This window comes from Leucopleurus acutus (assembly GCF_964270905.1).
Source record: "Leucopleurus acutus genome assembly, chromosome: 6".
NCBI lineage: Eukaryota > Metazoa > Chordata > Mammalia > Artiodactyla > Delphinidae > Leucopleurus > Leucopleurus acutus.
In genome coordinates this window covers 97,741,379-97,754,835 of record NC_139149.1, presented here as the reverse complement: position 1 = coordinate 97,754,835, position 13,457 = coordinate 97,741,379, and the positions used below count along the sequence as shown (strand labels likewise).

Below are 13,457 nucleotides of genomic sequence, written 5' to 3'. Positions count from 1 at the left end.
CAACCCCTATCACACATTCCCAGGTGGGACTAGGGTATTATACCACCTGGCATCAGAAATGCCTTATAACGTCCTTTAACCCCCATCCTCCGCCAGGTTCTGTCAATGCAAACTAGTAAGAAACGGACCTATTTTTCAACCTTTTCTTCTTGCTAGGGCCGGGACAGAGAAAAGCCACGCACACGTTACCTAAGGTTGGATTTGCCAGAGGTTCACCATGCCCTTCCTTCTGCCTCTCTGGGCAGGACTGTTTCTAATCCAAGTGGGTGGACCACCAGAATAGGGAGAGGAATCTCTTTCCTGTTTTCAAAATCGCTGAAGACCCCTCAGCAGGGCACAGTCTTAACACTATGGACAGACATAGCACCCTGTGAAATACACAACAAAGGCACGTGGCCACGTGGCATGCGTCTGCATCTTCGATGGTGTGTTGGATCTGGTCTCAGTTTCCCTCATTTGATCAAATTCAAGCCCAACAGCCGGGAATGCCATTTTTAAATTAGGAGCAATGACAAAGGTATCACAGACACTGCCTTCTGTGCTGTCCTGGTCAAGCTGTTATCTGCTTGCTGTTACTTTCAAGAACAGAGTTCATTTTCGTTCGTACTCCTGGAAGGGGAATTGTTACACAGATGTTTGGTTTTGGCCAAGAAACCACAGCTTGGGGGCATGGGGGCCTATACTGTGACCTAAGGAGTAGAGTTCGTTGTTACTCACATTTGACTAATTTCAGGTTTCAGCAGTAAGGAACGAACCCACGTAATTCAGAGATGACTGGACTCTCCGTGGGCAGCCTATGTCACCCTTGCCCTCCTTGATGCAGGTCAGAGTTTATCACAGTTATACGCATCCTCTAAAATAACCAACTCTAAACACACTAGTGAGAAATAGAGATTTCACTGAATATTTAGTGGGGATGTGAAGACTCACACCCCACACAGGAAAAAACTAAGAACAACATGCCCCACAGATGCCCGTGCTTCCCTACTCCCAAATTTCCCCTCCCTGCCAGCCGCTGGACCACTCTTTTTTCCTCATCCTCCTCCATCTCTAAAACTCTGCCCTCATTTACAACACAGCATTTAACCAAAGGGAGGCTGGTAATTACCCAGAACACCCTACCACCACTTCTGTTGTTCCCCAAGCTTCCCCGTGATGATGTCATCTTCCTCCTACGCCCCTCTCCCCATCCTGCCGTCACGCTATGTGCTCACTAATCCCAGCAACCACTCTGTGAGGGGCTTAGAGAAATTCAGAGACTCACCCAAGCTAAGACATGATAGTCGAGGACTCCTCCCAGGTCTGTCAGACCCCCCGTCAGGGTCCTCACCCACCCCACATGCCGCAGTGCAAAGGCCATGGGCCTGGGGAATGTACACGTGAGGCTGGGAGAGGGGCATGTGTCTGGGGCTGTTTTCTCTACACCCCGGGCAGCACCTGTTCCCCTTATTCAAGCAGCTCCTACAAAGCCAGCTGTGAACCCCCTTTGAGTGATCAGGTCCTGCCTTCTCCCAGGCCATCCTGCCTGCTGCCTGCTGGGAGGAAGACTCACCAATGTGCCTGGTGACTCGACCTTATTTATTAGGGGCCATTAAAAGCCCCGATAGATGTAAGTACATTAGACTTCATATGCATTTCTTCTCTCCTCCAGGCGGCCAGTCTGGCCCTACTCTTTCTGAGTGGGCCCAACAGGATGCTCTTCCTCTGCCCCAGGCTTGGCAGCCAGCTGGTGGCAAGATCTGGATGCGGGAGGCAGGCTATAAACACAGGCCATGAGCTACAACCCAGCTGCCCCTGATTTCCACCTTGCTGTTTGCTCCCTGTGTATTTAGCTCCAGCAGGGCACTAACAGGAAAGGGGTGGTTCGCAGGGCAGGGTATGTCCATGGCTTGGGCCCTGGTTTTGATACTAATTGAATATGATCAACACCCAGGGGGACCATATAATCCATACTCCGTATTAGGAGGACATTCTGAGAGTGAAAGCGGACACTATGAATCATGCCAGGACAACCACTCCTAAGTGAACTGGGATGTGTGGCCACCTTATTGAAGCTATTAAAAACCTGGGCTTCCCTGGTGGCGCAGTGGTTGGGAGTCCGCCTGCCGATGCAGGGGACACAGGTTCGTGCCCCGGTCCGGGAAGATCCCACATGCCGCGGAGCACCTGGGCCCGTGAGCCATGGCCGCTGAGCCTGCGTGTCCGGAGCCTGTGCTCCACAACGGGACAGGCCACGACAATGAGAGGCCCGCGTATCGCAAAAAAAAAAAACCCAAAAACAAACAAAAAACCTACCCTGGGTCCTAACACCCTACCTTGATCACACAGAGACTGGAACACTCAAGGTTCTGCAAGAAATAAGATGGAAATAAAGACAGAAGGCAGACCTATTAAAAAGTTCTGCCCATGCCTTCCTTCTACTTTGAGTTTTCATAATGTTTTATTCATGTAAAGCATTTTATAGTTTACAAAGTACTTTCACGAGCATGCTCTTCCTTAATAAGCCTGGAAGGCAGGTAATATGTTCAGCATTTTGAAAAGGCCACAGAGTGAGCTGCAGAGGGAGAACACGAATCCAGGATCAGGGTGAGCCTAGTGTCCTTTCCTCACCCACACCGTGTCCCCTCACGGCCTCTACTCTGGACTGAGCTACCAGCTTGTGTTCTGAACCTAGAATACCTGGGAGAACAATATAGTGAGGCCAGTGGGAGATAGTGGACTGCATCATACTGTTGTCTGAATCAAAATGAGCTGCAAACCCAGTCATTAGCACTGTGCATATTCAAAATAGAAGTATATATGTGTTCATTTACTTTCAAAACCCAAGCTGGACTAGGTAAGACATTGCCTATCCCCAACATGGCTTTCCAAGGAATTTTTCAAGATTCTAAATTTTATACATATATTAATTGGCAAAGGACCAAACTCCAACATTTGAGACAGTGGCTTTTAATGGGGGGCAGCACATTTGGGTGGTGACTGGGGCAGAGTCCCCTCCTTTATGTCTACCACCTCTGCAAGTCAGTGAATGTTAGTGACACAGAGGTCCAAAGGCGCCAGGCCCAATAGCAACTTCCAATTCCCACACAAGCCTACCATGTGTGGGACAAGTGGCCTTCCGGGGACTAGCCTGCGGCTGACTAATGATGACATCTTGCGTGCTGCTCTCTGGGGCCACGGCAGGCACAACACCTAGAAGTTCTACGGATCTGCACATCTCATTTCAGGGAAATGGGACCTTGGTGTGTTCATCTAAAACATGATGCCCCTACTCAAAACAGTATGTTCTGAACAAGTCCACACAGCACGGACACTCTGCCCACATGAAATTACATGGCTAATTTAGTCCTTTCTCTCCCTAGCCTGTTAAACTGGCTTCTTCTTTTGGGTATTAAGATAACTTAGGTAAAAGTGGAGTTAGGGGAAGCACAAATAATCCCACTGTGTACAACATAAATCAAAAAGTATCACAAAGGATTAACCTGATGCAAACTTTTCCTGGTTTGACAGAAGGACTGATGTTTCCGAGAAAGAATTCCCCAAACCGTCAAAGACACGGGATGCTTATGAGGCCATACTCATGGAACTGATTCATACTGCCAGGAGGATCTGATGTGAATAACGAAGAATTTAGAGAAAAAAGTTTGCCCTCTTGATTCTGACAAATGTCTCAGTTTTGCCCAAGTCACAAAGCTCCCCTGGGCCTCAACTATCCAACTGGACAGTAAGATATGATATCCTTCATTGGGGTTGCTTTAAATGGGCAAACTGTTTGTCAAGATTGATTGAAGTGTGCACGGTATAATGAGACGTCCTAAAGGCCCAGAGTAAACAGCTCCCCTCTCTCTTCATGGAGTTCCATTTTCAATCAAAGCACAGAGGGTTTTTAACTCTCAGCACAGTACTGAAGAATTCTTCTGCAATTAGTAATTAGCAGCAGTCCACAGGAGGAATGAATCATTGATGCCTTTAATGTTCGCAAAATAAAGTGAGTCAATGACTATTTATGGGGCTGCTGAGGATATGGGAGCCTGGGTACCATGAAGTTTGTGACACCAAGGAAGGAGAAGTTAGAATTTGGGGAAGAAATGAGGCTAGGAAAAAAATAAGGGTTTCTTATTTTCTTATTATAGGAAAGGAAACATCATCCAGAGAGACAAGAAAGGAGACTTGGGTAGAGCTGGGAAAGATGGGGAAATTAAGGAAGAAGTGTTTTAACACAACCAAACTTTCTGTGAGACCTGCAAGCAGAGTGTAATGAAATGATAGAATCTTTTAACTATTGGTGATGAATCTCTCAGTTATTGTGTTGGTTTTTTTTCTTTTTGTTTTTTTTTGCAGTACACGGGCCTCTCACTGTCGTGGCCTCTCCTGTTGCGGAGCACAGGCTCCGGACGCGCAGGCTCAGCGGCCATGGCTCACGGGCCCAGCCGCTCCACGGCATGTGGGATCTTCCCGGACCAGGTCACGAACCCGTGTCCCCTGCATCGGCAGGCGGACTCGCAACCACTGCGCCACCAGGGAAGCCCTGTTTGCTTGTTTTTGTTTTAGGGTTCACTGATATGTCAGAGGCTGGGTCAAAATAGCATCCTTTCTTCATGAGCACATCATCGTAACTTTGCTTAAAATGGGTACACAGGGAAACGGTGCTCCCCCTCCCACCCTGCTGTACAGCCAAAGTAATGTGATGACTAAAATGCTTAAAAAAAAAAAAAAAGCTGGCCATGATTTTCCAAAGCCAGATTTCTGTTGGTAAGAAAGTAATGCCACCATTTGATCAGAATAAGCTGTGATGCTGTAAGAGGATCAGACAATGGACTAGACCTCATGGGGAGTATTGAGAAACTCACCAGTGACCATGCCATCATTCTACACGAGATAATTTCATGAGGCCTGCAATCCTCCACAATATACCAGATCGGGATGAAATCCATTTTCCAGGAACTTCAAAGCACGTGTGTAATACACTGAGATCAATAAGACCACAAAAGAAAGAATACACCGATCAGAAAATAATGACTCTTTATTAACTTGTATGGGGTCTAAATTATCCCTTATATACGTTTGTATTCATTCCACAGGGAATTAGGTGATTCACTTCTATATAATCTGCAGGGACCGTCTCCAGATCTTCCGGTTCTACTCGAATGACCTCCTCCAGGTTGTTCTGTATAGAACTCTCAGCACCACAGTGATAGAAACTCTGGTAGGTTCCCCACACATCCATGAGCTATATCAAGTCCAGCTGTAAACAGGAACAACAAATTTAGAGAGGAAGCAGGCCAACTCCAGAACACTGCTTCCCTGGGGAGAGAACCATAGTGACAATGGTTCTCTTCACTGGTGGCATGCATGGACTTGCACACTTACTCACTGCTAACTAAATTAGGAGTTAAATTCTAAGTACCTCTTCATTTCAATCCTAAGAACTTCTCCACAAAACGGCTGAAAGTTTTTACTGGACTGCTGTCATGTGAGGCTTAAAGGCAGGAAGTTTCCACACATGAAAGATGGATATAAAAGCCAATACTCTACACAGCGTCCCAGGCATCCACAGTGTGATAAGGTCCAGAAATCCCCAAATACCTATCAGCCTATTCTGTTTACATAAAGTTAACTGAGAATATTTAAGAACTAGGCTTTTTAAAAGCTGTTTTTATTTGTCAACCCACACAAATCGCACATTGTATTGCTTATTTTGGTTGAGAGCAATTTCACTAAATTATGACATTTTGCTGCTACAGGAATAGCCTTCCCAGCTCTTTTTTAGTCCTTCAATGACAGGATTAAACTGAGTGAACAATAAACTTAAAAAACCACAGAGCACAGGAACATCCATCATGAAATTACTTATCTGATTACAAGTATAATGGCAATAAATAATAGTGTAGAGAGCTGCTGGTATGTTAGAAATTAAAACACAAATATGTGAGCTGGAAAACAAAACGGTGGAAATAACTGCTGAGGAGCAGAATAAAGAAAAAAGAATGAAAAAGAATTGAAAATCTCAGAGACCTCTGGGACAACACTAAACGTACCAATATTCGAATTACAGGGGTCCCAGAAGAAGAAAAGAAAAAGAAAGGGTCTGAGAAAATACTTGAAGAGATTATAGTTGAAAACTTCCCTAATGGGAAAGGAAACAGTCACCCAAGTTCAGGAAGAACAGAGTCCCATATAGGATAAACCCTAGGAAAAACACACCAAGACACATATTAATCAAACTAACAAAAATTAAATTCAAAGAAAAAATATTAAAAGTAGCAAGGGAAAAACAAAAAGTAACATACAAAGGAATTCCCATAAGGTTACCAGCTGATTTTTCAGCAGAAACTCTGCAGGCCAGAGTAGGATATACTTAAAGTGATGAAAGAGAAAAACCTACAACCCAGATTACTCTACCCAGCAAGGATCTCCTTCAGATTCGATGGAGAAATCAAAAGCTTTACAGACAAGCAAAAGCTAAGAGAATTCAGCACCACCAAACCAGCTTTACAACAAATGCTAAAGAAACTTATCTAGGCGGGAAACACAAGAAAAGAAAAAGACCCGCAAAAGCAAACCCAAAAGAATTAAGAAAATGGTAATAGGAACATACATATTGATAATAACCTTGAATGTAAATGGATTAAATGCCCCAACCAAAAGACACAGACTGGCTGAATGGATACAAAAAAAAGACCCACATATATGCTGTCTACAGGAGACCCACTTCAGACCTAGGGACACATATAGACTGAAGGTGAAGGGATGGAAAAAGATACTCCATGCAAATGGAAATCAAAAGAAAGCTGGACTAGCAATACTCATATCTGATAAAATAGACTTTAAAATAAAGACTGTTACAAGAGATAAGGAAGGACACTACATAATGATCAAAGGATCAATTCAAGAAGAAGATATAACAATTATAAATGTTTATACACCCAACATAGGAGCACCTCAGTACATAAGGCAAATGCTAACAACCATGAAAGGAGAAATCGACAGTAACACAATCATAGTAGGGGACTTTAACATGCCACTTACATCAATGGACAGATTATCCAAACAGAAAATAAATAAGGAAACACAAGCTTTAAATGACACAACAGACCAGATAGATCTAATTGATATTTATAGAACATTCCACCCGAAAGTGGCAGAATACACTTTCTTCTCAAGTGCACACGGAACATACTCCAGGATAGATCACCTCTTGGGTCACAAATCAAGCCTCAGAAAATTTAAGAAAAATGAAATCGTATCAAGTTTCTTTTTTGAACACAACACTATGAGACTGGAAATCAATTACAGGAAAAAAAAATGTAAAAAACACAAATACATGGAGGCTAAACAATGCCCTACTAAATAACCAAGAGATCACTGAAGAAATCAAAGAAGAAATTAAAAAATATATAGAAACAAATGACAATGAAAACACGATGACCCAAAACCTATGGGGCACAGCAAAAGCAGTTCTAAGAGGGAAGTTTATAGCAATTCAATCTCACCTCAAGAAACAAGAAAAATCTCAAATGAACAACCTAACCCTACACTTAAAACAACTAAAGAAAGAAGAGCAAAGAAAACCCAAAGTCAGTAGAAGGAAAGAAATCACAAAAATCAGAGCAGAAATAAATGAAATAGAAATGAAGAAAACAATAGCAAAGATCAATAAAACTAAAAGCGGCTCTTTGAGAAGATAAACGAAACTGATAAACCCTTAGGCAGACTCATCAAGAAAAAAAGGGAGAGGACGTAAATCAATAAAATTAGAAACGAAAAAGGAGAAATCACAACTGACACTGCAGAAATACAAAGGATTATAAAGAGACTACTACAAACAGCTATATGCCAATAAAATGTACACACGAAGAAATGGACAAATCCTTGGAAAGGTACAATTTTCCAAGACTGAACGAGGACAAACTAGAAAATATAAACAGACCTATCCCAAGTAATGAAATTGAAACCATAATTAAAAATCTTCCAACAAACAAAAGTCCAGGACCAGATGGCTTCACAGGCAAATTCTATCAAATATTTAGAGAAGAGCTAACATCGATCCTTCTCAAACTCTTCCGAAAAATTGCAGAGGGAGAAACACTCTCAAATTCATTCTACGAAGCCACCATCACCCTGATACCAACACCAGACAAAGGTATCACAAAAAAAGAAAATTATAGACCAATATCACTGATGAACATAGATGCAAAAATTCTCAACAAAATACTAGCAAACAGAATTCAACAACATATTAAAAGGATCATACACCATGACCAAGTGGGATTTATCCCAAGGATGCAAGGATTCTTCAATATATGCAAATCAATCAATGTGATACACCATATTAACAAATTAAGGAATGAAAACCATATGATCATCTCAATAGATGCAGAAAAAGCTTTTGACAAAATTCAACACACATCTATGATAAAAACTCTCCAGAAAATAGGCATAGAGGGAAACTACCTCAACATAATAAAGGCCATATATGACAAACCCACAGCAAGCATCATACTCAATGGTGAAAAACTGAAAGCGTTTCCACTAAGAACAGGTACAAGACAGGGATGTCCACTCCCGCCACTCTTACTCAACATAGTTTTGGAAGTCCTAGCCATGGCAATCAGAGAAGAAAAAGGAATACAAATTGGAAAAGAAGAAGTAAAACTGTCACTGTTTGCTGATGACATGATACTATACATTGAAAATCCTAAAGATGCCACCAGAAAACTACTAGAACTAATCAATGAATTTGATAAGGTTGCAGGATACAAAATTAATGCACAGAAATCTCTGGCATTCCTATACACCAACAACGAAAAATCAGAAAGAGAAATTAAGGAAACAATCCCATTTACCATTGCAACAAAAAGAATAAAATACCTAGGAATAAACCTGCCTAAAACACTTGTACTCAGAAAACTATAAAACACTGATGAAAGAAATCAAAGATGACATAAACAGACAGAGAAATATACCATGTTCTTGGATTGGAAGAATCAATACTGTGAAAATGACTATACTACCCAAAGCACTCTACAGATTCAATGCAATCCCTATCAAACTACTAATGGCATCCTTCACAGAATTAGAACAAAAAATTTTACAATTCGTATGGAAACACAAAAGACCCTGAACAGCCAAAGCAATCTTAGAAAGAAAAACGGAGTCAGAGGAATCAGGCTCCCCGACTTCAAACTATACCACAAAGTTACAGTAATCAAGACAGTATGGTACTGGCACAAAAACAGAAATATAGATCAATGGTACAGGATAGAAAGCCCAGAGATAAACCCATGCACATATGATCACCTAATTTACAACAAAGGAGGCAAGAACATACAATGGAGAAAAGACAGCCTGTTCAATAAATGGTGCTGGGAAAAGTGGACAGCTACATGTAAAAAAATGAAATTAGAACACTCCCTAACACCATACACAAAAATAAACTCTAAATAGATTAAAGACCTAAATGTAAGACCAGACACTATAAAACTCCTAAAGGGAAACACAGAAAAAACACTCTTTGACATAAACCACAGGAAGATCCTTTTTGACCCACCTCCTACAGTAACGGAAATAAAAACAAAAACAAACAAATGGGACTTAATTAGACCTAAAAGCTTTTGCACAGCAAAGGAAACCATAAACAAGACAAAAAGACAACCCTCAGAATAGGAGAAAATATTTGCAAGTGAAACGACAAAGGATTAATCTACGAAGTATACAAACAGCTCATGGAGCTCAATAACAAAAAATCCAATTAAAAACTGGGTGGAAGACCTAAATAGACATTTCACCAAGGAAGACATACAGATGGCCAAGAGGCACATGAAAAGATGTTCAACATCATTAATTGTTAAAGAAATGCAAATCAAAACTACAGTGAGGTATCACCTCACGCCCATCAGAATGGCTATTATCAAAAAATCTAGAAACAATAAATGCTGGAAAGGATGTGGTGAAAAGGGAACCCTCCTGCACTGTTGGTGGGAATGTAAATTGATACAACCACTATGGAAAATAGTATGGAGGTTCCTTAAAAAACTAAAAATAGAACTACCATATGACCCAGTGATCCCACTACTGGGCATATACCCTGAGAAAACCGTAATTCAAAAAGAGACATGTACCACAATGTTCACTGCAGTACTATTTACAATAGCCAGGACATGGAAGCAACCTAAATGTCCATCGACAGATGAATGGATGAAGATGTGGCACATACATACAATGGAATATTACTCAACCATAAAAAGAAATGAAATTGAGTTATTTGTAGTGAGGTGGGTGGACCTAGAGTCTATCATACAGAGTGAAGTAAGTCAGAAAGACAAAAACAAATACTGCATTCTAACGCATATATACGGAATGTAAAAAAAAAAAAAAAAAGGTACTGATGAACCTAGTTGCAGGGCAGGAATAAAGATGTAGATATAGAGAATGGACTTGAGGACATGGGGTGGGAGGCGGAAGCTGGGGCGAAGTGAGAGTAGCATCGACATGTATACACTACCGAATGTAAAATAGTTAGCTAGTGGGAAGCAGTAGCATAGCACAGGGAGATCAGCTCGGTGCTCTGCAATGACCTAGAGGGGTGGGATAGGGAGGATGGGAGGGAGGCTCAAGAGGGAGGGGATATGGGGACATGTGCATGCTTATGGCCGATTCACTTTGGTGTACGACAGAAACTAGCACGGTATTGTGAAGCAATTATATTCCAATAAAGATCTATTTTAAAAAAAAGAGAAAAAGAAAATAAGAAGCAAGTCTATGATAAGCAGGCTTTGCGGCTGTATTTACAGCTTAGGCAAGTTCAAGCATTAGAACACCTGCTATATATTAAAAGTACTTACCAAATCATCCACGTCACCACCTTCCTCACATACAGCTGCTGTGTCTTCATCTGGATTTTCTTTGGGGGCCAGAAACTGTGAATAGAAGTCAGGCACAATACCAAAAGGACGTTTTTGCCTCCTTTAATGGAGGAACACATGCAAATGGCCCCAAAGAAACATCATCTTGACGTACGCTCCTTCATTTGGCTCTGGATGAGAGGACCAATTGTGAGGTTGAATAGTCCACTAACTAGTCACAGAGAAAGTTCTTGACGAGAGGGAGGAAATGACACGGCTCGCCAAGGCAGCGAGCACGCGGAGGGTCCTACATCAGGCACCGAGGACAGCAGATATTCCCATTTCTGCTTCCACAGGGGGCATGTGGGCTCCTGAGGGTTCAGAAAAGAACCAAACACCCCAAACAGGTATGTCTCTGCCTCTTTTGAAGAGAGCATTAAGAATCAAGTGTCTGGACTTAAAGATTATAATCATCTATTCCTCAGTTTCACTGAGGACAAGAAAGGTAAAAGGAAGGACTTCTTTTAGAGATGTGAAACACAAAAATGGGTGAGCTTGGGAGATTGTTCAATTCTTTTTCTGGCAATCTTTAAATTTCTATTAGAAATTGTTTGAAAACAGGAAGGTGGATGAGAAAACTTCTAGTGTACACTTCTGCTTAGCATCAGTGTTGTAGACTTGGAACTTCTAAAAGGCAGCTACGTAGAAAAGCAAGGGCCCTGAATTGAAGTTTGCAAGCATCTAGGAATGCAACTCAGATGTTAAAAGGGTAGTGAGTGCCCTTGAAGACTATCTGAACATTCGTGCCCTCCATCCTGTCCCTCCAAGAGATAGCAGTGGGGACTCATCCTTTAAGGTGTGTGGTAACTGCATCTAAGAGCTAGTTTCTATGAACCACTTATCCATCCTCACACCAGAGTTGATCTTCTTGTAGCACAAGTACATAACATGGTGGCAGAGACAAGGCTGCAGGAGTGAGTGTTTTTAAAAGGGGAGGTGGGAGGCAAGGCACGCCTCTCCCGGCAAGCATCCCTCAGGGTCAGCGTGCATGGAGCCTGCAGGCAGTGAGTGAGCCTTTCGGCCCACTTGCTCCTGTAGTAGCTCCACCCAAGAAGGAAAGGTGTACTCGTACGCACTTTCCTCACTTTCTCGACGTGAACGCATGGCAAGAACCGCTTTCCCTATATATCCCTGTGATTTCTATGGTACAGTGGACATAATGGAGGCCTCGGAAACCTAAGATCTATAAATAGGCCTTGTTAGCACCTTGGACATGGCCATGACAGGTTTTTTTGTTTTTTTTTAAATTAATTAATTTATTTTTGGCTGTGTTGGGCCTTCACTGCTGTGCGCAGGCTTTCTCTAGCTGCAGCGAACGGGGGCTACTCTTCGTTGCGGTGCACGGGCTTCTCATTGCGCTGGCTTCTTTTGTTGTGGAGCACAGGCTCTAGGTGCGTGGGCTTCAGTAGTTGTGGCTCTCAGGCTCTAGAGCGCAGGCTCAGTAGATGTGGCGCACGGGCTTAGTTGCTCCATGGCATGTGGGATCTTCCTGGCCCAGGGCTCGAACCCGTGTCCCCTGCATTGGCAGGCAGATTCTTAACCACTGCACCACCAGGGAAGTCCCTAACGGTTTGTTTTTGACTCAACATCCCTCCTGGACTTTTTCCTCCTCAGTCAAAACCATCTCATCATTCATTAACTTCAATTTTGATTGAGAGATTAAGGAATTTTTCTCCTTCTAAGGACATTTACAAATCTTTCCATAGCCTCTGTTGACCCTGAAATGGACTATGGTCAGCGCTGGGCATCTACAGTTTAGGGGACAGAAAATGCTAGCAGTGGGCACACAGCCTGGAACAGAACTGTAACGCAGCACATTAATTCTATTTATTCTGGTTGATTTTTAATAAAGATATCTGAGGGCCACATAGAGATACATGAATAAGAAATTCATACTGTATTTGCATATGGTTTACATCTAAAGCTTAAACCCTGCTCTTAGATGCCCAAATTAATCTTTACTTATGATTCTAATTATTATCAATATTAAAAAAATATTTTTTATTTTGTTCCTCTCCTCTCCTACTCACGATCATTAACCCCCACATGGTTTTCCCTGCAGCAAGAATACCAGCGCAAAGGACAAAGACTTATCCAGCTGGTAAGAAGTGAATAAAAGGTAGAGCTGTGTCTTACCACAGGCCTCTGGGGGGCTACAAACGACCGGCACCTTCAAACACAAGCTCCATGGTCTCAGTGTTTCTGTAGTCCACTATGTCTTTTATCATCCCTTAGAAACCTGATACATGGTAGGTATTTATTGATGAATCTAGAAAATTCCTAATGTTTTTTGGCACGCAGCCTCTAAAAGCTCTAATTCCCATTCCCTCCTCACCTGCAAAAGCCCCTTTCACACTGCAATTACAGGATAAATGAAGATAGGACTGTCTGCACAGTATGACCATGGTATATACAATTAAACACAAATGGCATGTCTCTGAGATGAGGCCAAGCTCCTAGGAAGAAAGGAACAGCAGCAAACAAACTTCCATTTCCATCAAGTGCTAAACATCTGCAACTGATTTCCTGACAGATCTGCTTCACATTTCTGCT

General features: G+C 42.2%; 1 protein-coding gene across 1 annotated transcript in view; it reads right to left on the bottom strand.

Annotated features, from left to right (window-relative positions):
- Positions 1-5,005: 5,005 nt before the first annotated feature.
- XRCC5 (X-ray repair cross complementing 5) overlaps positions 5,006-13,457 on the bottom strand; it is a 97,899-nt gene continuing 89,447 nt past the window's right edge. The window contains exons 20-21 of the mRNA XM_082841479.1: positions 10,845-10,919; positions 5,006-5,245 (exon numbers count right to left, since the gene is read on the bottom strand). Of these exons, the coding sequence (XP_082697605.1) occupies positions 5,231-5,245; positions 10,845-10,919 (90 nt within the window). The 3' untranslated portion in view covers positions 5,006-5,230. The remainder of the gene's footprint in view (positions 5,246-10,844; positions 10,920-13,457) is intronic.